This window comes from Heliangelus exortis, chromosome 6, assembly GCF_036169615.1.
Source record: "Heliangelus exortis chromosome 6, bHelExo1.hap1, whole genome shotgun sequence".
Taxonomy (NCBI): domain Eukaryota; kingdom Metazoa; phylum Chordata; class Aves; order Apodiformes; family Trochilidae; genus Heliangelus; species Heliangelus exortis.
Window position 1 is genome coordinate 7,011,160 of NC_092427.1, and position 27,989 is coordinate 7,039,148.

The 27,989-nt window shown below is 37.8% G+C and overlaps 1 protein-coding gene across 1 annotated transcript in view; it reads right to left on the reverse strand.

Moving 5' to 3' along the window:
• Positions 1–27,989, reverse strand: part of MGAT5 (alpha-1,6-mannosylglycoprotein 6-beta-N-acetylglucosaminyltransferase) — a 114,008-nt gene that overhangs the window by 53,949 nt on the left and 32,070 nt on the right. Inside the window, exons 2-3 of the mRNA XM_071746500.1 lie at positions 13,063–13,451; positions 9,529–9,696 (exon numbers count right to left, since the gene is read on the reverse strand). Of these exons, the coding sequence (XP_071602601.1) occupies positions 9,529–9,696; positions 13,063–13,300 (406 nt within the window). The 5' untranslated portion in view covers positions 13,301–13,451. The remainder of the gene's footprint in view (positions 1–9,528; positions 9,697–13,062; positions 13,452–27,989) is intronic.

Sequence of the window (27,989 nt, forward strand, 5' to 3'; positions counted from 1 at the left end):
CAGTCACAGATTGCACCCACCACACACATCAACACCTCAGCTGAGCTGTGGCAGCGCTGCAGACAGAGACTTTCCACGCAGAAAGCCAACTCTTCCAGCTCTCCCTGTCCCTGCATGTTTCCAGAAGGAAAAAGCAAGCACCAGACATATATGTCAGCATAAGCTGCAGATTTTCTCAGGCTTCTGGTCTCCCCTGTGACCAGCTGCACTCAGGGCTTTTTCCAGAGCAGCCCCTCTTGCTTTTCCACTGGGATGGCTGATACACAAACAGCAAACTTGATCTCCCCAGAATAATCTGTGCAGGGAACACAGGGTTGCTAACACCCACCTCTAACCACTGTAAACGAAGTATTAATGCCCCTGCTAACACTTCCAAAATACTTTCTGCTTTTTACTACTTCCAGGAGTACCTGATGTGAGTGGACACATGGTTCTTTGTCGCTGGCTAAGCCTAAACCATGAGGAATTACACTTCAGCTCCTCCATCCACTCACTACAAGCTAGGCACAGGGGAGATGCTGGAGCCTCTGGGGTACAGCCAGTGGGCTCCTTTCCCCACCCTTGCTAAAATACCTGTTCTGAACTATGGCTGCAAACATAGGAAACATCCTTAGAAAATACCTGAATTTTTGATTTGTGGCCAGCCTCTTCAAACAGAAAATCACTGCTACAAACTAACAGACCAGCCTGACATCCTCAAACCACACCACATAGCTGGGTCAGGAAAAGCAGCAGCAAGGGTTGGGCAGTATTCCCCTAGCTCAGTGTGGGCCCACACTGCCAAACCAGCTCACTACCTTTTTTGGGGACAGGTTTTGATCATCCATGGAGTTGCCTCTTTCTAAAAAGGAATCCAGAGGTGAGCAAATCTTGTGTATCTCATGGACAGCTGGGACCAAGCACAACCAGTTACTGGCAATTTATGCTTTTGGATGGGTCACTAAGACAGGGGAGATGAAGAAAGTAGAACCCTGAGGATGCTCATCTACACATCTGGATCTTCCAAAGCATGAAAAACAAATATTAAAACACAAGTCAAGAGTTTAAAGTTTCTTATCATTTGGAGACGATAAAAAAACCTCCCAATATCTTATGAACATTCTTGTTAAAAAAATCTGGCTAAAAGTATAATGCTGTTGCCAAAATCACACTGGATAGTTCTTTCCTGAAGGGGAAAAAATACATTAAACCAGACATTAAAGTTACTTCTGCTGGAAAATAGCATTTGAGAAACCACAAGGACTTTTATCTTTAATTAGGATTTATATAATTTAAAATACAGGTTCTGAGATATATTTTCCCAGCTAAAACTTACAACTCACAGCCAAAAAAGTCAGAAATAAAGCAACTGTCATGTCAGTACAAAGCAGCAGTAGATAATACAAAGGTTTTTTTCTCTTAAGTTTTGTGTGAGCCATGATATTAATTCCTATTCTACAGACACCTAAGTGCTTTTGAAGTCATGCACAGCTTTCTTCCTCTTGACTGCTGCTATGCAAAGACACACTTATTAAACATTTATCTTGTGTGATGTTACATTAAAAGTCAATGAGTTGACATTGAAAATATGTATGTGAGCATATTATAAACCTTAGAGCACACAGTTGCTATAGGTTATCCTGGAAAAAAACCAGAACATTTTGATAAAACATCAAGCAACTCTAGATTAAAAAAAACATCTTTTAAAATACAGTGCTCTATCTGTGAGGTCCTGAGATAGTCAATAATATATAACCAACCAAAACTCCATCCCCATGTTTAGAAAGGAAATACAGGTTCACTTTGCAAATGTCTGTGGTTGTGTAGAGACAGATACACAGCTCTGCACCAGAGATTGTTAGTGCACAGCACGTGAAACTCAACTTGTGAACAATCACCGGGCACTTCAGTGCAAAGTCTGGCACATCAGGATGGATGAGTTGGCAGACTTCAGCTAAGCCACCTCACTTGTGTTAAGAAAGATATTTCTCCCTTGTTGCTTTGTATGAGCTGAAGAGCTGAAGCTCCATCCCTTTGACACTGCCCTCTTGAAACAGCAGTTCACAGGTACTGATCTTCATCATCTCTTCATGTCCACAGGTCTAGTTTGTTTTATAGAACAAGACTAAAGAGGGAATTATGTTGTTAAAAGTGCAGTGCGTGGTAAGGAGCTGTTGTTTTTTTTGTTTGATTCCAAGTTAGTCTTTAAAAAAACAGTAAAAATAGGTGATAGTAAGTGCTACATACATATTTTGTAACCTTCCTGTATTGCATCATCTGGAAGAGACAAAAAATTCTGCTTCAATTTTTCTCCATCTGTTAAAAGACAATCTGCTAAGATACTAAACTGAGTACAAGTTATAAGGAGTTACTGCATACTGAGAGGCATTCATTTATCATAAAAATTTTAAAATAAAAAATGAAAAAAAATAGGCAAAATAAAAGACAATACTGTTGAAATTGCAAACTGTGACACCACCAGCCTATCTAGCCTGCTAGGGAATTTAGCATGACACAAAGGTTTATATACTTTGGAACCTCGAGGCTAAACCCCAGATCTTTAGAGTAGTGAAAAAAAAGCATATTAGGCTATGCTTTGGTGACATATAGCACAGATAATAGCTCAACTCATAGCATTTACCCTCAGCATATCTAAATAAAATCAGGAGCCCCCCTAGTACTAAAAGACAACCACATCCAATTAAGTCTACTTATAAATTTTATATCTATTTGTCCTCTTTCTCATTTTGATCATTAAATAAAAATATTACTCTAACTCAGGAAACCCTTCTCTTGTGTCTTTTTCAATTCTGAAATCTGTTATCTACAGTTACACATAACACTGTAGTTAAGGTCTCCTTTCCCTTCTCCCATTAATTAACACGTTCTCAATGTAATTCACAATTTAATCTCTGACTAGTATGATTTCTTTAGAGAGAATTTACAATGTGAGCTGGAAGCACCATCAGTATATTCAATGTAATGAGCTAAAGATTTCAAGATTTTAGATGAAGAGCACAAATAGCTTTCTACTAACATTGCAGAAACTTCAGTAGCAAAGTATTGGTATGATTTAAAGAAAATTAACTTTTCTAGTGCTAGCCCATCCTCACACCAGCTGTGCTGCTATGTTCCATTAACACTACTGAAATCAATGCAGTCTTGGGAGAATTCAAGCAGTAGTCAAGTAGTTAATCAAAATGCAGCCCAGGGGACCACTTACAGCCCCCTTCAGCATTACTGATAGAGCTCAGCACTGCAGTGGAAAATATTCACGTGTGGTCTTCTGCAGTCATTACACTGTGCTGCAACAGCAAGGCTTGAAAACACACAGCTCTCCCCAGCTACTGCTTTTGTGGGAGGCAAATGGACAGCAACATGGGAAAAACTGCCTGCTTGGTACTGTATGAAGTGTGGAAAAAGAATACAATGGATAAAGCACAATAAATACCAGTAAAAGCAAAGCATTACCCTGAGAAAGCTGTAATCTTGGCTATTAGAACCATGCAGCCCACATCCTGTTACATCTGGTACACAATGATGTTCTGTGGGAGAAGTATTTTACTTTTTAAGGCATGACCATACAGAATGTTGTACATACTGTGTTACCTGAAGAAAAGCCTGCTGTAGCCCACTTAAGACAGGGGGACAACTTTGGAAATTCAAAATAATGTCCATTATCTTATCCCCTTTTTTTTTTTTTGTTTTTTTTTTTTTTGTTTTAAATCTAATTTGTATCTGAAGTACAGATCTATGGGGCAAGCTATAGTTGCAGACTGTAAAACTAAGGAGGCTGCTACATGTGTATAACAAAGGTCTTTGGGCAGAGCCATGGGAAAAAATCAACTCATGGAGAAGTTACCTGAGCCTTCCTCCTCCATTTCAAAGTGTGTGAGCCTCAGGTGTTTAGGAAGGACATGGAAATACCATGACCAAGGTCCAGACTTGCCACCCTCCAGTGCTACATAATGACAAAGGATTCCAGGTACCTGACAGGCATCCAAGCCACTGTGTCTTAGATGACAAGTAAATACTGAAATGTGCATTCTAATGAGTTACTTTAAAGGTGTTTAATATTAAAGTTGTTAAAAGAGAACCCAACAGCCAGCGCAGCAGACCAAGTTAAGCACAAAAGCCATGGAATCTCTGAACAGACACACCAAATGTATTGTCCCTCACTGAGCACTGCTACAGACAGCAACCCAACACTTAAATGTTCTTAAATTTTAGAAACTTCTCCAAGTAAAGGATATGCACAGGAGAGGTGTGGGGGAAGATTTGATGTGAACCTTCACTTGCTCATTTTTATGGGATCAAAGACACAATTAAAATCCTCTGAAGTGACACTTTTCAAGGAAGAAGAACATGTTGTAAACAACCAGTTTGGCAAAGTTTTCAGTGCAATTATATTACCTGAGGTGTTAAATGGTTATGCTTATCAAAAGCTGACTTTTCTGAGAACAAGCAAAGACAATGGCCTCAGAGCACCTTGGCTCTTTCTTTAAAATCAACATTTTCTTTTCAATAAAAATTGTTTTGCAACATGCATATTCAGAACTGATACTACAGTTTTTTAGTAGTGTTTTAAAGCCTGAGGAATTGAATGTTTCTCTTAGTTTGCTTAAATCAAGTTTCTCCCATAGCTCCCAGAAGAACACATTAGGAGTTCATAATTTAGAAAACATAAATAACCCAAAACTAAGTCCAAACCAAGCCCAACCCAACCCATAACACACAAACCTGGCTAGTAAGAAAAACAGAAACAAACCAACAACAAAAAACAACACATGAAGGAAACAGAGGACTGATTCTTAGACCATGTTTGTGCAAGCAGACTGCCCTGTCTGATGAAATGTGTGTAGTGCAATTCAGTCCCACAAAAATCCAGTATTTCTTTCACAGTCATGTTGGGAAAGCACAGCAGTTAAAAGCCAAGTTGCCAAAACCAACCTGATTTTGTGCCTATCACATGGAACCAAGGATTCAGCTACAACGGAAGCAGTCATGCTGACAAGCTCTGCTTGGAAGTGCCATGGTTTCATATTTCCTCCTTTCTGTTTAATCATCTCCAGAACAGCAACTTTATCTTGGAGTGATATTTGTGGCATTGGTTTAAGGCTTCCTGTTCTAAAGGCTGATGAAAACTTCTATCTTCAAGGCACCCAAGGTTTAGATTAATACTTTCTTGTGTGCATGGGAATATATTACTTTCCACAAATGCAGAAAGGATGGTTACTAAAGACCTTTACTTCTCATGTACAACTTGGATAAAAAAGGGCAGGGGAGAGAAGGAAAGAGGAGTTTATTGCTTCTGAAACTAACCAGCTGAAGCCTTAGAGGCATCTTTATTAACAATACACTCTTTCATAGGACTTGAAAATTGTCAATGTATAAACAAATGGGTTGTTCAGTGTTTTTGAGGAGAAGGAGCAAAAGGAAAGCATGTTTATCATTTTACACACATCTGTAGAGAGGAAGAAAAAAAAGAGTAAACCTAACCTCCCACTCAAGCTGCTCAAGATGCTCCGTGACTTTGCTTTTTAGCAGCCTCACCTTTTAGCTTAGGTCCTCTCAAATTCTGTGGGATTAGGATTAAAGATGTTTGTGATACTAAGAGTTTATGCTCTCAATGAAAGATTTTCCAAAATTAACTTCAGAGGAAGAAATGAGGTGTAGCATCATGTTAAAAACTCCAAACCTAAACACACTAAGGATATGGATACTTAGTACTATCTACATATACATCAACAATCCTCCCTGTTTCAGAGTCTGAAAAGGAAAACAGATTTCTGGTCTCTAATTGGGAAGTCAAAATGAATGAAATAAAAGCTTGAGTTCACCTACTTCAGAGACAGCTGAGTTAGAGTCCCTACTAAATCCTCAACATTTCCTCCTCCTAACTGTTATCACTTTATTAGGAATGAGCATAATCCAGATGGATTTTCTTCAGATCCTTTTACCAGAGAGTGATATTTCCCATTACACATTTCACCACTGCCACATCAATTCTACAGCATGCTTGACAGCCAGAGGTTGAATTCCCACTGTAAATTACCACAGTCCTTATTCCCACAAAAATAATATTTCAATCCATAAATCTGAATTATGGTCACATAACAGTTATTTATTAAAGTGAGATAAAGCCATAACCTGGACAGATTTCAGTAACTTGACCCTGGAACTGTATCAGGATTCTTGAATTATCACAATCTTCTGCAGCACATGGATATTGCTTTTAGGACTACTTTCTGAACTCAGCAATATTCTTAGTGAAAGAAAATTCTACTTGCAGAGATGTGCTGGGAGGAGAAACATTGACTAATTATCATTATAATCTCTTTTCTTCCTAGTTTGCCAATAAGAGTATTTTTTCCATGCAAGTGTAATTTAAAATACACAATGAAAAGCATGTTCAGATTGACAAGTCCAGCCTGCCATAGCAGTCAGCTTTCACTTATAAGAAAAATACTGTTTTCTTCTTGAGTTTGTGTCCAGTCATAATCAGCAATGAGGACAAATATTTACAGCATAATCACCTTTCTGTCACCATGTGTTATTCTATCCCTTATACATACTTAGACAGTATACAACATACAGTAAACTTTACACAAGGTCAGTGAGGACAGAATGTAGATTTCAGGATGAATAGTGACTCCACTACTTATCACCAAGGTTTACAAGCAGTGCCAGTGGATGCCAAAGTGCAGCCAAAGCCTGCAGGAAGCAGAAGGGTAAAGGGACACTGTTATATAGATTAGAGAACCAGGTCTCAGTGTACTGTGATAGCTCAATCCAAAATTAATAAATGCATGAAGCAGCTCCACTGGAAGCAGACCTCCTCTAGGAAAATCTGCTAATGACACTGCATTGTTGCACTGATGAATGAGGCTATAAAATGCTTAATTTATTTCAGAGTTTCAAGCAGTGACTCCAAGGAAAAAGAAAAGATTTGCAGAAAAGTAAACTCAAGATGCCTTTCAAAAAACATTACTAAAAATATAAACCTGATACTAGGATGCTTTATAAATACTATAGTTGTCCACAGGAAGAGGAAAATTACTAACAATAGCTAACATGAATTTCTATAAAGTCAGCATTAAAATATTATAGCTGATATAGAAATAATAATCCTAACATGTTTGCTTCCCGTGATCACAGTGTACCAGCTGAATAAACTGTGGAAAGTATTGTGTATTTGTATACACACACTTCAGCCCCAGTAAAATGACAAACTGTTGGGTAACAAAATGCCTCCTCTACAACAATTTTCAGATTATCTCAATTGCTCTAGCACACCTAAAAAAAGAAAAAAAAAAAAAAAAAGGAAAAAAGGAAAAAAGGAAGCTGCCGAAATATTACAGAAAAAAACACAAAACCAACACTGTGGCTGGCAAGCTGTATTGTAATCACAGTGTTTACTCACCTTGCTTATTTTCTGAACGATTCCTTCCTAACTGAGAAGATACTTGTATTTTATTTTCACTGGAATCATATGGCTTCCAGGGTTTGCTACTGTCAGAAAACTGCTATGAAGTCAGAACTAGAAACAAGTTTTTCATTTCCATTTGACTGCCTATGATCAGATGAATTTCCACTGATTGCTTCCAAGTAGGCACTTTAACACAAGGATGAGCTTCAAGGTCTGTTTTACCCATTGACTGTCCAGCCTAGAGACACCTGAACAGTTATATTATCCAAACAGGCATGGGAATAATACATTAAGAAACTGTTTCCTAAAGGTTTTTCTGTTTTTGCTGTTTAATATAGTTGCTTCAGATATTTTAAACTTAGCATACCAAGACTCAAAGGTAAAAAACTGAAGCTCTAATAAGACAAGTAGTGTTCTTACCACAAAAGCAGTCCTCAGGCAGCAAAAAGCTACATAAACACTGCAGACTGAAAACTCCTACCAAGCTCCTTAAACATTGTTCATGAGCACTAAAATTCTAACAATAACAAAATTCAGTTCACCCTAAGATGCCAGATGCTTATCAGCTAAAAACAATGATCCTTTGGCTGCAAATGTATAAGCAACAAACAGCATGACTCCACTGCTTCCAATTATCTGCAAAGGTATTGAAATAACAGCATCAGATCTTTCTTTTGTCCAGCTATGAAAAAGAAAATATACAGAGATGGTTTTCACTATATATATAGCCCAGAAACTGTAACAATACTGGACTACTTCACTTTCCATCAAAGTGGAAGATCTTCTAACAAAGATCTTGTGTTAGAAGATCCTAAACCTCTTCAATCACTTGTTTGCAATCTGCCTTGACTCTAACCAAGAGTAGAGTCACAATCAGGGTAGGGGGTGGGAAGGTACTAGAAGGCCACATGCAGTAAAACACACATGTAAAGGGATGCTGTAAATGCACATTTTTAATATGTGGCAAGAGAGAATCAAAGGTTTGTCTCACCAAGAGATAATATGCCTTTAATGTCCTGGTACCAATAAAGCCAGCTAGGACAGAGCAGCTGACACAGCAACTCTGCCAGTACACTGTCATCAGGTGTCAACTGTACATCTGCTCTCCCAGACTTCCTTTCAGTAGCATTACCCTACCAGAGGTAGCATCTGCTTCTTTATTTTCACAAATTTAAGAAGATAATGCCCTCTCAATGTATTTATTTTTACAGGAAACCCTAGCACAGGCAAAACTTAAAAGCACAGCTATCAACCTGTTTACCAAGCTGCCCTAACTCTGCTGCTCTGCTCCCTGTTTGGGCTGCAAAGATCATTAGCAGAGCAGCCTGAGCTCTTACCAAGGGTCAGAACAGCCAGTATCCGTTTAGACTTGGTGGCTGAGCAAATGCAGGGCAATAGACCAGGCAGCATAAACAAGATTTATTCAGTGTACCAACCACATTCACAGCTGGGAAGACACTAAAGGAACAGAGACATGCAGCTGAAGAGACCAACAAAGCATTTTACCACCAGAGCATGACCCTAGTGCTTCAAGAAGTTTTAAGTCTACTGAACAGCCCATTCAATGAAAACAAAACCAATGACTTCAAATTATGCTGCAAAACATATATTTATTTAAGCTGAAGGTACCAAGTAGGTCACGGTCACCTCTGTCTGTCAAATCATAAGAGTTACCAATCAGAGCAGGGAAGGACATCTTTTAATCATATCCAGTAACAATTTTTCTTTTAGTTAACAACCAATGAAGTGCACATGGTAGAAATGCAAAGAAGAGTCAAACAGATCCCAGTAATTAGGCTTTGAGAGAAAACGACTGCACAGTTTCATTGTTCTGAAGTGCAACCACTTAACGTCTGAAACATAACCTACGAGCAAGACAGATTATAACCCTTTGGCAAAGAATTTCATTTTCTTCAATGTGTTCAAGTGACCACAGAAGAAAGTCTTCCTCTGAGCTTGTAAAAGATCACTGGGCTAAAGGTTGCCATTGATACAGGCTAGACCTTGAATTCTGTTTTTTAAGACATTCCACATACATAACACTGAAAATTCTTGTTATAGCCAAGAGAGAATTACAAATTAAACAGCCCATAAACACTTCAAACAATTGCCATACCCACCTGCTACATTAAGCTTTTCAACTGCTCCTAAGCTGGGAGCAGGAGTGGTAGTATTGTTGGTTGAGTTTGCTCCTGTTCCATTAAGTACAAGATTTTCCACCTTGGACTCCAGCTTCCCGATGCGCTGCAGGATATTATCCAACAGGACAGCAAGTGTCTTCTTCAAATCTACAAATGCAAAGGAAAAGTTAAAATTGCTTAAGGCAATGCACACTGTCAGACAAGAAAGAAAAATACAAGAATGAAACAGGAGTATATACAGATTCTTTCAGTGCAAATAGTTGTCATTAGCAGTTTAATGGACAAATGTTCATTCAGCCTCATACAAGTTTCTCTGGACATGGAACTTGTCTTGCAGGGTATTTTAGAAAGTACACTGCAACTCATAGATATATCCTGTATTGAAAGTGAGACATGTCCCTTTAGAGGTACATACATGGGAACAAAAACATGCTTTTTGGTAAGTGCTCAAATAATAATAAGTTGCTTAAATACTATGGAATCTAAACCTAAATCTATACTCAAGCACTAGCAGAGGAACTGTTAGAGGCTCAGTCATCTGGAAACAAAAATCCCCTTCCAAAAGAAGGGACAGTTCTGAGCCAGTACAAAACAACCTCCTGCATCTCCCCCACCACAACCACATCCTGCACTGGCAAAAAATGTTCAGTTCAATTTTTCAGTTTAACACATAAAAGACCACGAATCAGCTGTTTCTTCAGAGTGTTGGTGATCACTTCTACCAGAACTCCTTTCCTGTAAAAGCAACACACAGTAACAGGAGTTTGCATATCAAACACCAACCCAGAGAGTTCTCTTGATAGTTTTTCTTTCCTTTTTCTTTTGTTCAGATTTCTCAAAGTATCCTAGACTTAGAGAACTGTGGGCAATCAGGGAAAACCCAGACCACTTTCAGAATGAACTGTACAACTGTAGTGGCAACAAGCCAAAAAAAAAGATAAAAGAAAGTATTGTTCTTTGTTCACTTATGTCTCAAGATTAAAGAATCTGGTATGATGAATTTATATTATATTCCCATTTAATTACATGTGCACATGCAAAATACATTTTCTACTTACCACAACTTTAGAATCAAGTAATTTTTCATCCGTAATAAAAAATTTCTTAAGACACCTAAAGAGATTCCTCTGCCTCAACATCAGTTATATTTTTTGCCACACTTATTTTGTACTACCTTGATTTTTTTTCCCATGACTAGCCCAAGTTTTGTGCAAATGAGAGAGTAAATAAGAAAAGACTACTGCTTTTAGAAAATTATAATTTTTTTTTCCAAATAAAAGGAGGGTTACATTTATTCCACAGAGCCATAAAATAGATATTTTTCTTTATAACTGTGGGTATTCCCTTGTTGTTTAAGGATCGGAAGATGGAATCTTAAGCACTGATGATCTGAACTATCGTATGAGGGGCCCCAAAAGGGATTTTTTGTGTTAAAACCAAAATTTTAACATGAACAAAATCATGGCAGAGAAGGAGAGGAAAACCTAGGAATAAAGTAGTAAAAAAAATAAAATCCAGGAAAGAATAAGAAACACAACAAATACAAACCTGTGTACAGATCATAAACAGGATGATGGATAACACTGTAATTTTTAAATACTGATACCAAAACACTTATGTGAGAAATTGCTTACAAGAACAAAAAAGTAATTGGAGGCCAGTTTGAGAAGAGGAAGACAAAAGCAAAGATCATTAATTTTTGTAAACCAAATGCTTATTGCTATAAAAAATTTAATGCTCACTGTGTATGCTTGGACTACAACTTTCAAAAGAAAAGTGTTTGATTCACCTACCTGACTGCTCAACATATGGCAGAAAGAGAGAAATAAAAGTGGAAAAGGTCCTTCCTAACCAGAATGATTTGGTGAATCTGTGAAACTAGCTTATTTTTTAAATAATTATCATTCTACTCAGTTTCACAAAGTATTATTTAATATGGTGTTATTCAGTCACTTGTAGCATACTTTTCCCTCTAGTATTTTATATAAACCTATTACCATTATTTTGCATCCTTCAAAACTCCTTAATGGAACACACCTGCCTAAACTTGCCTTTAAAAATAAAATTCCTCTTAGCCATGGAACCTGACATTTCTACACAAAATTTACCTCTACCTTTACAGAAACATTAAAAGGTTACTTCACCCATTTTCAAATGCAGTTTCACCTCTGAGGAACTTACTCCTCAGGGGCATTTTGAGCAGGAAACGAGTGCCACAGGCAGCAAGCTGCAGGGGGATCTTATTTTACAGATATTCTAGGGCACAGATTAATGCAGTGACCCCTCAATTTTTGGGGACATACTTGATTTTGGGGTTGAGGTTTTTTTTCCTTCTTCAATTCACCTACCATCAAGAACCCTTATAAGATAATGGGACACTGATGCTGGGTATAGAGCAGCCAGGGGGTTATTTTAAGGCTATGCACACAATTTTGTAGGGATCTCTACTTATTTGGAGGTCTTCAATCTAAACATTTATCTATTACAGGTCTATTTAGCTTGTCTTGCTTTGTACCAAACAGTAGCAGTGAAGTTGAACATGCAGTTACAAGCCAGTAGAAGTTACAGAATAAGGATAGCTTGTTATTTAAGCAACAAAGCAATATAATTGTTAGCCATCTCTGGGCTTATAATCTCAGGTTTATGGGCAAGAACCTTCAAATGAACTCAAATATTCCTTTTTTAGAGGAAATAACTGGTAACAGAAAAAAGACAACTACTCCATTTCTTCAGAGCTGAGCACTAAGACAAAAACAAAAGGAAAGAAAACTTTATGTTTTATAGGGCATTAACTTTCCAGACAGCCTGAAAGTGCATAGAAAAGTAGGAAAGAAGTGAGGTGTATGATGTGACCTAATCAGGTTGAAAAGGGGCCACACCTAACCTGAAACTAGATTTTTTTTTAATTTAAATATTTTCTGGTCAATTCATTCTTCTCTGCACTTTTTCTCACACATGCACACAAACTTAACTCTCAGGTTGTAAAAAAATGGAAGAGATTAATTTACTGCCAGACAAAGCACTGAAACTCACACAGAGTTGTCTACCCTGAGGCAAATATACTTCAGCCTAACTTAAGCTCGTGCCAGATACATAAACTTGAACATTAATTGACTAAGCAAAGAAATGGAATAGGAAATAAGAAAGAAACATAGCAGCTATCAGTAAGGCAAGTTCTTTTTCCAAGAACAGCTTAGATCACTGACATGGTGACTGAAAAGCCTCCCAAGTTTCTCAAAAACAGCAAAGAAGTATTTTTAAATTTAGTTCTAGCAAATAACCTGAGACATATCAGATATAACTACTAGACAGATGTAAAAATTAGCAGACAACTTCATTTCCAAGTGACTGGAAATGTAAAATTTGTCCTATCTCACACTCAAAAGTGAAGACTGCTTTCTCCATCTGTGCAGAAAATCCACAATGCAAAGTACTGTTAATTGAACTAAAATATTTGGACAATTTAGAAAAAACCTTGATCAGATTATCATGTAATCTAAAGCACAACCTTACCGTATGCTGTCACTGTCCCAACATAAGGCCCATCAACAACATTTTTATTTTCTTCAGCTAATGCTTTGATGTATCTTTTGCTGAGATCCAAAATTTGCTCACGTAGGACTGAACTGCTCTCGTGCTGTGTTTGCTGCTGAATAGTAAAATGCAGAAGCATCATTCCCCAAATGAAACCAAAAGTCACCAGAAAAAAGCCGAGTTTCTGAGAGGACAACTTCCATGGAGAGAATGCCATGATTCCCAACAGCTTGACACAGTTACTGCAAAGGTTCCTAAAGCATAAAGCCAAACAGCAAGTTCATGGTCCAAGTATGTAAGTATCACAGAGCAGGATTCAGCCTTATTCCAACTCCTTAGTCAATGTATATCCATGTTTCAGTTCCATCCTGTTGCAAGAAGAAAGAAAAGCAGCATAGTTAGAACAATACCTTAGAAATTTATACTAGTTCTACTAGGTCTTCACTTGAACTGGTTCAAAATAGGAGCAGACAACACACTTTCTTTGTAAATATTTAATTTGTATGTATCAACATTGTGCTGTACTAGCCAGAGCACAAAGAAGCTGAGAAAAGCACTGGAAAGAGAACAAAGAGGGAGTGATGTGCCTGAGCAGGTGTAGAACACCTCTCAGTATCTGGATCAAGTTCAATGCTTCAAGCAGTTTCCAAGCTGAATTTCAATGTAACTTTGCTTTTACATATTTGTGTGTGTGTGTGTGTGTGTGTGTATACACAACACTTTGTGATGTTGCCAGTGCAGCAATTTAAGACAATTCTCAACATAATTCAGTTCTCAGAAAACCAGTAATTTTAGCTGGCAGTGACACAGCTCAATTCCTGGCGAGTGCTATGGCGTATGGCTAGATAGGTGATCAGGAAATCAGACTCCCTCAAGAGTAAAGAGGAAAAAGAAATCTACATTATTTAAGCCAATACACTCTCCTGGCTTACACTGCACGCAGTCAGAAGGCTGGAATAATCTCCTCTTGCTCCTGTGTGGCCTCTGCTGTGTTACTACTTATTAATAAAACACTGTCCACTGAGTTTGCTCTTTGCAACTAAATTCAAAAAACACACTTCTTAATGCTAAAATGTGTCTTCTGTACATAAAATTAATATTCTCAGAGCTTTTCACACCGTAGGGAAAAAGAACTGCAATAGCAGCCTTCAAGACATATTAAGGCCATTTTTTCATGGTAAATGTAAAGATAAAACCTGGCATAAGAAATCCAAAGGCAGGAAAAGCTCTGTGATGAGGGCTAGAGGCAGGGTCCTTAGCATAAAACCCAACAAGAAAGGTAATTAAATGGTAATTAAGTGTAACCTATCATGTTAAGACATAGATTTGGTAAAATGTTATCCTTTTAACTTCATAATGCTCCCAGACAGGATTAGAGAACATAATATTCCCTTCCACTCTGCACTTGCCCAGAAAATGCAGATGTTACTCAGTTTTAATAGGATAATTACAGAGATGCCTGGTAGTACTGCTCCCTGTTTGTTAAAATTCCACTTAGGTTTTCTGCTTTCAGTTAAACCAGGAGTTCTGCAGAGGGGCAGAAATACTTTTGGACCACTTGTCTTCCAGAATATCTTGTGTGTGCATTTAGCATTATTGATTCTCATCAACTGTAGAAGTGAACGTGCATCACATTGTAAACCCAAAGCAGACAAGGGAGTAACTGCACCACACATTTACACTGCTAAGAGAAAAACTTGCTGCCATCTTTTCTTCAGAGAGGAATGGTGTGGAAAAATGAATTGCAAGTATAGTGAAAAAGATTATAAAGCCCCCCTGTTGACTTTTTCCACACTTAAAATATCTGAATAAAAAAAAGGAATAGTCTCAGTAGAGAAAATAAAGGACTCTGTTTAATGCTGCTCTCCATAAAGTTAATTTTCCAATAAATGGCAGAAGGAAGTTTTGATTCCTTCAGTTTAACTGTAGCCTTGGGACACTCTTGGACTGACTGAAAAGTCGAGTATTGTTATTACATTAAAACACGAATGTTTTACTATTACTTTGTAGTATCTGGTGCAATAAAATATAGAAAATGCCATAGTTTAAAACAACCACAACTTTAAAAAGAAATATGAAATATTCAAGACAAACTTCCTCAGTGACTTCAAGTAAGAACTGACAGTGTCCTCTGTAGCAATAAGGAATGTGGTTATTAACAATCAATATTTCTTCCCCAATTAAGGGGTTGTCTGTGAAGTGGAAAACAGTGAATAAGAAACTAAACCTTTCACCACCATACTTTACCAGGCTAGTGCTAATGCTTTTTTATGACTAGTTGTTCAGTAAAAAAGCCTGCAGAACATAATTAACACTGAAAAAAGTAATAAAAATTGCAAGCATTTCACACTCATCTTTTTAAAGCCCTAGAACAGAAACAAGGATGATATAAAAAATAATTTATGTCCAACCACTAAGAATAATCTCCTTAAATACAGCTGTTGACTTTTCTACTCTGTCAACAAAAGGAAAAAAAGAAAGACTATAAATCCACCAAAAAACTGTAAGGTAGGCAGCTAATGTTAAAGTTTTGCTATAAATAAGCATTAAAATTCATTTCACAATGGGAGAATGGCTCCTGTTACTTCAAGCACTAAAAGCAAAAAAACCCACCTAACCCCACCAGACACCACAGAGCAGCCCTGTTTTTACTGCCAATTAAACAATTCCAGTGGTTAGCAACTTGATGAATGCCCAACAACAGGCACTTAGCCAATTAACTTTACAGCACTGCTGGTGGCCATGGAGGTCTGGAAAGTGCACAGGAGAAGAACCTCTGTACTTCCCACCACTTCCATGGCTGGATGCACACCCACACTGACTTTGGGTTATGTTCAATACTAGGTTAGACAGACGTCAGGGACTGTAACACAACTATTCCATGGATAACGATTCCCACATACTCATTTGGTATCTCTATAAGACAGTGCTCAGAAGATAAAGGGGTTATGTGGAATGTGTGAAGGCAGCAGCACAGGAATGTCTCTGTGGTGGTTTTTGGGGTTTGTTCTTTTTATTTTTTATTTATTTTTTTTTAAATCTCTGCCCACACCAAGTAATCCATTCCCAAGCCTAAGGTGATAGAATATTTCCCTTATTTTCACCTTTGCCTTATAAATGTTCTCAAAGGAGCTGACCTTGTTAACTATTAAGGCCTTTTCCTGCTCTAGTCTAAAAAGTGCTTTGGAAAGAGGTGGTCTCACTCTAAGACAGCTCTTGAAATTCCAGCACCTCTCTGGAAACTGGATATGTCCTAGTGAAGTTGTTTGTGAAACCAGCAGGAAGGCAATTCCTCCTGCTTTACTGAGAGTAGCTAATCTACCAAAACTAACACCAAATGTGACAAACATAGATGAAAGTGAAAAGATACAAGGCAAGAAAATCTTTATCAGAGAACTGCTTTGTTATGTTCCTCCTTTGATTTGACTCTAACCAGCTAAAATCTCACTGCAATTAAATCAACATACTGGCAACTGAAGCAAGATGCTGGTGTATTTTTAAATTTTTTTTTTTTTTTTAACCAGACCACTTACACACTTCGTGATAAAGATGCCACAGTTTTAAACAAAATTGCCCCTACCTCCCCCCCAACAAAAAAAAAGATTAGCGTATTTCTTTGGAAAAGGGCTAACCTGACACCCATTTATATAGGCATAACAATTGCAACAGTCTTAGTACTTTCACTAATTAAAAGAACTTCATTAAAAACACATTTTTTTCCTGTTCTGTATTCAATAAAATCCTCCTCAGCAGCTGGTCAATTCATTAGTTACAGAGGATAACATTACTGGGCCTATGTCATAACAACAAAAAAACCTGTCATGCTATTTAGAATCACAGCAGGAAAGTATCCCAATAATTACATGATCTGTGTAGCAGGCATGCAAACCACACACTTCTCAGAGTTTCAAGCCTTTACTTTAAATAAATGCTTAAAATAGAGTACAAACAGTTCATCTTCATGTGAAGAGATTAGGCTGAAACTTATCCATGCATTCCTCTTCACTTTTTAAAAAGGAGAAATAATCATCTACAAGAGATTAAGCAAGGTTCCTTTATACGTGTGTCAATACCTGTCCAATCTGCACCTACGTAAGAAGTGGTACTCACACAGGGTGAACTGGGAACAGCACTATGCTCAGAACAGTCAGGATTTGACTGTTCATCAGCTGACAGCCCTGTTCAGCACTTAGTCCCCAGTTATAAAACCCTGCTTGCCTGTAGCCAAAACAGAAGCTGTTACACTCACGAAAATACTAGCAGATTGAGTAGTATTCAATTATTAGCTTGCCATGAACTGAAGCAGAAGCAAACTTATTCAACAGGGCTAGTAAACAATGTATTTGCATTTTTGTACCAAGTGGCTCTGTAAAAATAGTAAAAATTAACACTAATTGGAACAGGCATCAGGCCTTATGCCAAGTGCATTTCTATGCCAAACACGCAAGGCCCAAATTTTGGTCTCTCCTGTTTGTGAAATTATTAGAAGAACTTGTGTCTGCTAGAGCTGGTACCAGCTGCCTCTTGTTATGGCATATATAGCTTAGACATGAGATAAAAGGCCTTGAAAACACAGGCACAGGTTGAAAGCAGAGGCCCAAGAACTGTAAGCAGCTCAGTGATGGTCACTGACAAAATGAAAGCCTGAAATTTTGGCAAAAAGCACCAATGAGAGCCTCAAACATCTTGTCATCAAGGACCAGGGCTACCAGCACTAAATACACAGCACCAGTTCTGTGGTACTCTCTGGTCACAATTAATTCATCATGAGATTGTTACAGACTAATTGCTTTGCATATGCAGTGGTAATGACTAGAAATGAGCACTAGACATTAGCAACATGTATTATTAATGAATATCAATCTAGTGAAGTTTTGCTAAAAAGTTTAAAGCTGATTTAAAACTGTTTTGTTTCATCAGCCTTCTAAACTTTCACTCACAGCAATCTCTCATTCTCATATATATTGATACACAAACAACACCTATTCAGTTCCAACCCCATGCCTGACCCCAAAAAGTGTTGCTGCATCACAATCAGCTCACAGAGGTGCTCTGAAAGACCCATCCATCAGGATCCTAATGCCAATAGTAATGCTGATCTATTTTCCAGATTTTTTCTAAGAGGGCACACTGCACTTCTGTTTGCAACTTCTGTAGAACTTGTTACAGACTACCAGAGGACAAACATCACAATGTGAACTTTACTCTGTTCCTAAGAAGGGTGTGTTAACCTAAAAGCTAACCATAATTCAAGTGTCAATCCAGTGAGCTGCCAACACACCAGACCTACAGCCAGAAAACCCAGGGGTGAGTGAAAACACCTGCCATGCCCCTGCACTTCTCTGCTAGGGGATGCCAGGAGTCATCCTTCATGCAGAAGCTGATGCAATACATTTTAAAAGGGACAGGCAGTCCTCTAAACCTTCTTTCTACAAGTAATGAGTCCAACTGGGATTGCTGGGTTTTAACAGTTTAAACCAGACATGCTTCAACAAATACACAAACTAGAATCCCAGGCTAATCTTAACCACTGCCTTCTACTGCAGCTGCATTGCCTAAACAGATGAGCACTAAACCCCAGCTGAATGCAAATTAATGGATTTCCTGGTACTCCACTTCTCTACTCCTGTGAGAATATCTCAGCAGATGTTCCACCCCAGTTGGCCAATCTCTGTTCTCCAGTAGTGCAATCCATGCTGCAGGGACTCCATTCCCATCCCATCTCACTCACCCCTCCTCCAATTTTACTTATTGCAAGATGCTTTCTTTAGCCCTTTTGGAGGCTGAATCTACCTGTCCTCCTTTCAAGATAAAACAGGATAAACTACAGCTTACTACTTAATACAGTCAAGTGAAATCAAAGAACAGTCATACATTGTTGTGGTAGAAGATAAAGGATAAAATAGATCACAGGAAAAAAAAGCACCTTGATTTCTGATAAAAATTCTTGCATTTCAACACGATGTCTGCTCATACCATGTCAAGTATCTTTGTCTCATGTACATTTGACTCCAGTATTGCCATGGCAATTAAACAACCAATAAACTTAGGAAATATGTTCTACTAATATAAAAGCATATACACATCTAAACAAAACTCCACGCTTCCAGCTGTTCCACTGAAGATTCAGAAGCAGTTTAGTTGCTCTTTAGTCACTGACCAGGTCAAACACCAAGTAGAAAGCAGACAGCAGGACAGGCAACACTGACTCAGGGTGAGAAGGGCTGTATCCTGCTCTCCCAGCTTGACCAGGTCACAGCAACAAAGGAAGGAAACTCTGAGAACTTACCATTACTGCTAATTTTTTCTTCCAAGAGATATATGTAACATTTTACAAGCCTGCAGAAGAAACTGAGTATCACACATTAAAATGAAACACCGGCTGGGTGGCTACTCAGAAGAGAGGGAAATTAGGATCAGATCAGAGTTAGTTTATATCTAACTCTGGAAGACTCCACTGATTTCAACACTTAATCAGTAATCAATTTATTTATTTCAACAGTTCAAAAGTAATAAATTTAAAACATCTTAAAACTTTTTGTTTGTTTTAAAATAAACTCTCAGTACTCAGTGTTAATCATTGCCATAAAAGACAAGATTTGTGGTAGCATGTTCTTGAAGTCACAGAAACAGGGTAGCAAAGCTGATAAGATTAACCCACATCAAGAGTTCCAAGGACTAAGTGAGGTTTCCAGAGGTGCATGCATTCCCTGCACACCTCCCAGGGAATCTCCATTACCAGCAACTCAGGAAGAAGAGGCAGCTGCGAAATCCTGCAAGTCTATCAGGCTCATCTGGTAATAGAACATTCTATAATTGAAGCTTATTAGTAGATAAAATAAATGCAAAAAACTATTTTCTTAGCCAAATTATATCAGCTTAGTTCTGCTCTTCCTTCTGCTGCACAACTTTATTTTGAGCAATAATTCTGTCAACCCATTCTTCTCTTCTAGCTGACAGATGTCACTAAGTCTTCTTTCTCACCACCCATCTCCAGCTGAAACAGCAGCAGCACGTACTGCTGCTGAAGTGGCAATTTGGGATGCAATCCCATGAAGTGAGAACAGCAGAACAACACTGTCACACCAGCAGAAGCAGCACAGATGGAATAAGGGAGAATAAGAGTAAAAATACTCAGAGTCTGGGTTTCTTGAGGTTTAGATTTTTTTTTGTCATTTGGTTTTTGGGTTTTTTTGTTTGCTTTTTGGTTTTTTTTTAAGTGTGCTTGCTTTTGGGCATGTGTGTGTAGTAGAAATGAGCAGGAGGTGGTAGGATGGAAGCTGAAGGAGAGAAAAGCAGCCTTTGAGAAGAATGCTGTAAAAACCAGTAAATTTTTCATCTTCAGCAAGCAGCTTGCCTTCACTTCTAAAAATAAATTTCTTCACTTACAAACAGTTTGGGTGGCAAACCCACCATAATTTCCCCATGTGGGTCTGTGGTTTCACTGAGACTCCAAAATTATTCCACTCCTCTACCAAGCACATAATTTTCTGTAGTTTAGTCCAGCAGAAATTAAGCCATCAGATATTCTTCCTTTCATGCTTGCTTCCCCTGGTATTTCAGGCAGGAATGAGTGAAAAAAGGAGGAAGGTCTACACAGAAGACAAGGGAGAAAAGGATTACAGGAAAATCCACAAGGAAAAATCCTCATGGATTGAAATTCTTACAGTTCAAATACTGTTTTTGATTAAAAACATTTCTTTGAACTTTAGAAATCCAGAAACATTCATGACCTTGAACAAACAAAATAAATATGTATTTTTACAGCTATTTACAAAGCAAAGGGTGTATTAATAATCTTTGTCTTGTTGCTTCATTAAAACAAGATGCCCCAAATAGTATTTTCTGAACACTGAAAAAGCAAATTTTGGGATGTCAGCATGCAGTTCAGATCAGAGAACAGTTGGGTCTTTATTTTGGAAGAAAGTAACTTATTGGGAGCCTAAGACTTAGAGAAAGGACATTCAATAATCCTAAAAATAGTGAAAAAGTGTGAGTCGTGATTTCATGCCTTCAAGAGTTCTCTGTAACTGAACAAACCTTTAAGTTACTTCATTAATTTTAATGAACATTAAAGATAGAACTCACAGCCAAGACTACCTAATATATGACATCCTCCTGAGCCATTCTTCATTTTACATGTGATTGTCCACTAAAGATATAAATATGGCACATGCTGAGAAGCATGGTCTCATAATTTTTAGATCAACTGGAAGTTCTCCAGAGTTATGAGTAAAACATCCTGGGTTCTTACAGAGGAACCCTATGTATGGAAATTAGTTTCTGGGAATTCTCTCCTGTTTATTTAGGACATAGCATAACAGTGGTAAGCAAAAGTTACAAGCATTTCTATGAATTTATTCAGAAAAGTATATATTTTTAAATGAATAACAACATTAACTTCAGCTTCCAATCAAAGCAACTGAGCACACCAAGAAGAAATAAGCTTACTATATAGAATAGGATCCATTAGCTCATTTCTTGCATGAAGCAGCTACTCCAGGCTCCAGCCTTACCCACTGCTAGTAACCACAAATCTGCCTGTTACATCACATCTTGCAGCCTGTCCAAGAGAAAAAGCAAGTAGCTCTCAACAGCAGCTCTGTCCAACTCACAGAGGAAAGTCAAAAAGTTCTTTGTATTCAGCAAGAAAGCTCTCATCAGTGTGGATGCCCAACCAGCATTCCTTGTCAACTCGATGGTCAACACACCAATTGCAGTCTTTGGCAATTGTGCTGAATCCCAGACAGTTGAAAGTAAAACCACAAGATTTAAGGAAAGATCCAAACACGTTCATGCTCAAAATGCTCTCTACATCTCACTGAAAAAGATCTTAAAAAAAAAAAAAAAAAAAAAAAACTTATAAAAAAATGTGTGTAAGAAAATTAACTCTTCAATTTCTTATCATTTTCTGGGGATGGGGGATAAGAAATGATCAGTAAACTGGGTTTAAATAAATTGTTGCAACAGGATGCTGCATTTGAGCTTTTTTTAAAGACAAAAGCCAGTGAAAAAAGATAAAAAGTAGAAAGAAGCACATAGGAAATTAGTGTGTGTATGCTACTAAGCAAGCATATATGATATCATACAGAGGACAAAACACTCAACTCTCTAAACTGAACAGTAAAGAAGTCTTCAGAAATATTTATTTCTTGTTGCTTTAGAACATCTTGAACCTGGGTCAAAGTATAACATTTCTTCCAACAGATTTGTTCTTGGCAAGCATTTTGAACACATTCCAGCTTATGTGGCTAGACAAATAACTGAAACTACAAGCTGCATCTCCAAAGCACAAAATCTAATGGAATTAAAATTTCAACACAGTCACCTGTTTGGAAACAACAGTTCTGCTGATTATTCCATTACTCTAGTTTCTGCATTCAGTCCTCTTTATTATTACAAAGGATGAAATTGCTATTTGCTTCATATCTAATTTGAAAATTAATTTAATTTGAAAATATTTAAACCTTTTATTTCCTGAATCATCTGTATAAACCCTGTTGATCAACTCTGGTATTTATCAACAGCCAATACCACCACCAAAGATTATAAGAGTACGTTCAATGAAATGAGAGATATAAATGTTTCTTATTTCTCTTTCTAAGTAGCAACAATTTGTCCCACAAAGATCAGCCTTGCACATCATTCAAGAGAAGCCATCCCATCCAAATGCCCAATAACTACAGTGTTATTCCTTCAGCAACAACAACAAAGCTACAAAGCACACTTTTCTGCTTCTCTGAACAACTTAGAACAAACAACATTTCCACTACCAGAATGTTTAACAGGACAATAGTTCTACACAGCTCCAATAAAACCCAGTTAGAAACCTACAGTCACACAAGACAGAACCTTAAAGCAATAGTGGGGTTTCAAAGTAACACTTTTCCTCCAAAAGCACAGGACCTTCCTTAGAGGAAGGAAGCTACTGGGCAACTCTAGGAAGCACTAGACAAGAGTTTTGGTACCTACAAAGTTCTGATCCATCCAACCATAAGCAAATAGTAATCGTCATAGAATGGTTTGGGTTGGAAGGGACCTTAAAGATCATCTAGTTCCACCTCCCTTGCATGAGCACGGACACTTCCCACTAGCCCAGGTTGCTCCAAGCCCCATCCAACCTGGCTTTCAACACTTCCATGGACGTGGCATCCACAAGTTCCCTGGGCAAGCTGTTCAAGTGTCTCACCACCCTCACAGTAAAAAAAAAAAATAAAAAATATTCCTAACATCCAATCTAAATCTCCTCAGTTTAGTTTTTTCATAAGCTAACATTCCCAAGTCCTTCTCCTCAGTGCTGTTCTCAATCCATTCTCTGTGGAGCAAAAGATGTGGTTGGGTTTGCTCTAACCCATGTGCAGGACCTCACATCTGGTCTTGCTGAACTTAATGAGGTCAGTAACATGAGCCTTCACATGATTCTCACAGTGCTGGTATGAATTTTCAAGCTTTACCATAAGCTACAACAAATACTGAATAACTTGGCCAAACTAGGACAGTTTTTTCAAGGGAGATCCAGTACCAGACCAAGCATGACCACATTCTAATCTGTCACCTACTACAACCATCACGCTGCTGGAAGGCCACCAGCTTCCCTGTTATCTGCAAGACCTAATAAACCACACAAGCTTCTTTTGCAAATATGAGCTGTACTTTAGTATTTTTTAGGGAGCAACTTATGAACTATTTTGAGTGGGTGGAAAAGAGCCTCCTGTCTTTCGCCATCCCAAGACAGCTGTAGAACAACTTGTACTGGTGAACTCTGAGAATTAGCTTTGTTCAGCTTTGTTTCAGCTGTAGCCCTTATGAAGCTAAAAAAAAAAAAAAGGCGTAGAAAACAGCCAGCAAAAGCAGCATAAGGAAAGTGATTCAGTAGTATCACTTTGAAGTTTCTCTCTAAACTATTGATAGGCAGGAAGAGGCGGGAGGACACACAAAACCCCCACGATGCAGGAAATAACATGAAGAAATCCTGGTAAGCAACAAGGCTTCTGAGCATGTTCTAGACAACCTAGAGCACTACAGGATGGATGCAGAAGCCCATAAAGCTCTATTAATTGCTTATGCCCCATCATTAACTACAGTGTTTCTCTTTTTAGCCTCCCTCACTCCCCAGTTTTCCTGTAGACAGATATAATCTACTATTAGTTGAGCTAACCTACTTCATCTGCTGGTTCTAGTCCACGGTACAGTAATGGTTTAGTTAATGAACTTGCTTTAATGCCTCAGTGCTTTTTATAAATCATCCAAATTATTGGAAAGCCTGGTCTTCAAAGCCTGTTTTGTTGAGGCTATTGTCAATACTCTCATTCAAGGTTTGGTAGCAAAAGTAGCTTTATTTTCAGTAGAGAAAGAAAACCTTTATTCCTCCTGCAGTGCAGTTCCAAAGTAAATGCAAATCTTAACATTTTGCCAAATTTATTTATTTACAATATGAAATGCTTGAGTGACCATGAATTGCCACTTCCTTCTCAAAGTATCTAGTTAGAATTTACACAAGGAAGTTATCCTTAAATAAACCAGGAAATGAGTCTGAAGTCTGTCTTTAACAGGCATAAAATCACACTTTAGGTCTCGAAATTTCTATTTACCTTAGCAAGTGCCACAGCAGAAGAGAAGCATCTGCAAAAACAAAACCTTTTGAGGACCTGATATTCATACTATAGGCATTTCAGCTCAGGGGTGTGGGTGTCAGTACCAAGAGGACAGAGCTGTGAACTGTAGGTAGTATGGTTTTAAGGACCAAGTACCAACTTTGAGGACACTACTTGGATTTCTGGAGTATTTTCATGAAAGAGGAATTCAGTTTGTGATCTCCAAGTGTACTCTACAATATAAACCAAAGTGTTATTAGCAGAGTTATCAACTCACTTAAAAAAATCCCATTTTGTTCAAACCTGTATTTGAGAACATGATAATCTACTCTGAAGTTCCAAATTCACTTCATACCATGAATACCTATCACAGAAATTGCCAAGTAAATAAACTCATAAATCAATTACCTGCAGTTATTCTCTCAAGTAACATAATACATTTTGTAACATTAATGGCCAAAAATTTATATGAAAATCCCTGCCCCTTTCTTTTCAAATATTTTGGTTATAGACTGGCACACAACTGCAGATTTTCTAAGAGAACACACTTGAAATGAGTTCAGCTGATGTCTGAGCAAGCTGTAATTGTATCAGAGAGGGTTCCTTGAATTCTTGAAGCCTGGTAACATGCTAAGGCTGCCTGGAACACTTTCCAATCCATTTTACAGCCATCTAAGCATTATAACAAAGTGATAACACTTCCAGGAAGAGTAGCAATTAAGTTTTCTGTATTTTATTTTTTAAACATCTCTTCTGATTCCATGTCTCTCCTTACTGTGCTAGCAGGGGCCAACTACAAATCTATAGAAAGCTTGCAGAAATTTCCTCATCAGTTTGACTGAAATTCTGCTGGAAATGGGAAGTCATGAAGGACAAAACTGGATGACTGAAAGAGCCTTGATTAATCGAGAAATCAGACTAGAAGAAACAGAGGCAGAAATTTTGTATTCATACATTTTAGATGAAATTGATTAGATAGAATCATCAATAGGAAAACCAAGGTTGGGTCTTTAATTATGAACAAGAATTTGCAAAGTTCATCAGCATTTCACTGATGCAGAAATCTGTGCAATTGCAGAGTAAGAGGATACGAGAAGAAAGTTGTAGGAAAAAAAAGTCTTTGTAAGAAGGGGGGTAAAAATCAGCCCCCCTGAAAATTGGGGGATGGAAATCACTGTAAGAAAGACCAAGGTTAAGCTGGTAAAGAAATTGAAAGGTGAGGCAGGGAGAAGAAAAACAAATGCCTTGAGTGAAAAGATGAGGTAGGAAAACATGCAAGACCATGCAAGTCTAAGGGAGAGTAAATAAAACACCTTGAACATACTGGGGAAAGAGCAACCTGACAGAGAAGGGCTACACACACTGAATGGCTGAATACTCTGGGTAAGGCAAGAGCAAGTAAAGAGGTGAGAAGATTAAATAATACTAAATCAACATTATGAGTGATATGCCAACAGACACAAAGGAGATTGCAAGTGTAACTGGTAATGCATAGCAAATATGGTTCTGTATACAAAGAAGAATGTAACTATTGACAGGGGAAACTGTTTGCTTGTTCAAAAAAGTTATTGATGTTTCCTGATATACTTTTAAACTCATAAAGCTTTCACTTTTTTGAGTGAGGAATACAGATTTTCAATTATGAAAAAGCCACAAACACTGATTAGAACTTCCTGTTTCAAGACCTTTCTTAAATAAATTATCCGAGGTAACAGGAAACTCCTTTATAACTACTATTCCTCAGTATTACTGCTAGTCTTATCTATATATCAACTTCACAAAAAATGAAATTCTCATAAGGTCAGATTTCTATGCAATTTACTTTCCAAACACTTGCCCTGATTTACAACAAATGGATCTGGGCCCTCACTGTGTAAATAAGGGCTGTTCACTCACAACTACAATGATTTCTACATTATTCAGCAGTCATCAGGGACAAAACATTATCTTTGCATAAGACATCAAGGGTCCACGTTAAGGTTGCTGCACAGGCAGTTAGAGGTTGCTGGAGACAATAATAGAAAATAAAGCCACACACACTGCAAGAATGTATTTAATATTTACATGCAGCATTATGAAAATATTTGATATTTACGACTCAGGGACTCCAAAGTCCAGGGTCATATTAACTACTTAAATAAATCAGTGAGCATTATAACATTTTTGAAACCATAAGTAATACTTTCAAATGTTCCAAAGCAGACAGCCTCTTCAGCACATCATTTTACAAGAATCACATGCACAGAGACACTTGCATGCACACCTACATATCTAACCACAGGCAACAGAAGAGACAGAGCTAACCATCCTTTTAGACTTTGGAATTTTCCATTAATTTCTCCATGTTTATGTAGAGAATAAATTCCCCTCAGTGGTCTGACAAAGCATATTTAATAACATTTATTGATACCAAGCTTAGGCTACTAGTCAAATGTTCTCACATTAAACACTGGACAAGAGGGGTTTTTTTGATACTGTTAAATCTGAAGATGGCCAAAGAGAATGTGTTTTTAAACCCAGCCTTGCTCACAGTTTGGGAAGTACAGAGGACATGAAATTCTCTAGGAAAGGAGCCTGCTGGCTGGTTCATTTCTGTTACTAACACAGCACTACCCTCCAGCCTATGTACTGCTTTCAAGGTTTGCATGAATTCACTTTATCAGGATTTTAAACTGTACTTTGCTAAAAACAAAAGCTGTGCTCTGAAGGTTAGTAAACACACTTCAGCACAAGCAGTAAAGCTTTTCTGTCTCCTACTGGAAATCATCCATACTGTTATGCTTTAACAGGTGGCTGCGTAGTGAGTGTCAAGCAAGAAGCATTTACTTGCATAACATCCTTTCTGCATTTTTATATAAGCACAAACCCCCAAGCACATACTGCTAGAGAAAAGAATGATCTTGGTGCATATCAGATTTCTTTATCAAGTAGGATTTAAATATCTCATCCCCTCTCTCTTCCCCTTTGCTTATACATCATCTAAGCTTCAAAGTCCAATTACAACGAAAGAACAACTTACAATATACTTGTTTTATAGATGTAACAAGTTTTGTAAGGTTGGCTGAAAGCAGGAGGTTCCAGTTTGTGAGGTCTCCTCCTGGTGAAGCCTCAATCAGAGCTCTGCTTTGGCTTGTGAAAGTGTCAGAACTAAGCACTGAGAAGCAAAACCTATCTTGTTCATGGATAAACTCAAGTAGACACAGAATTATAAAACAGAGGAAGTATCCATCAGGCTAACCAAGAGAAAAGATCCAAGCCAAACATATCTGTGTCATGAAACAAAGGCTTTTTCCAGCAGACACAGGCAATGCT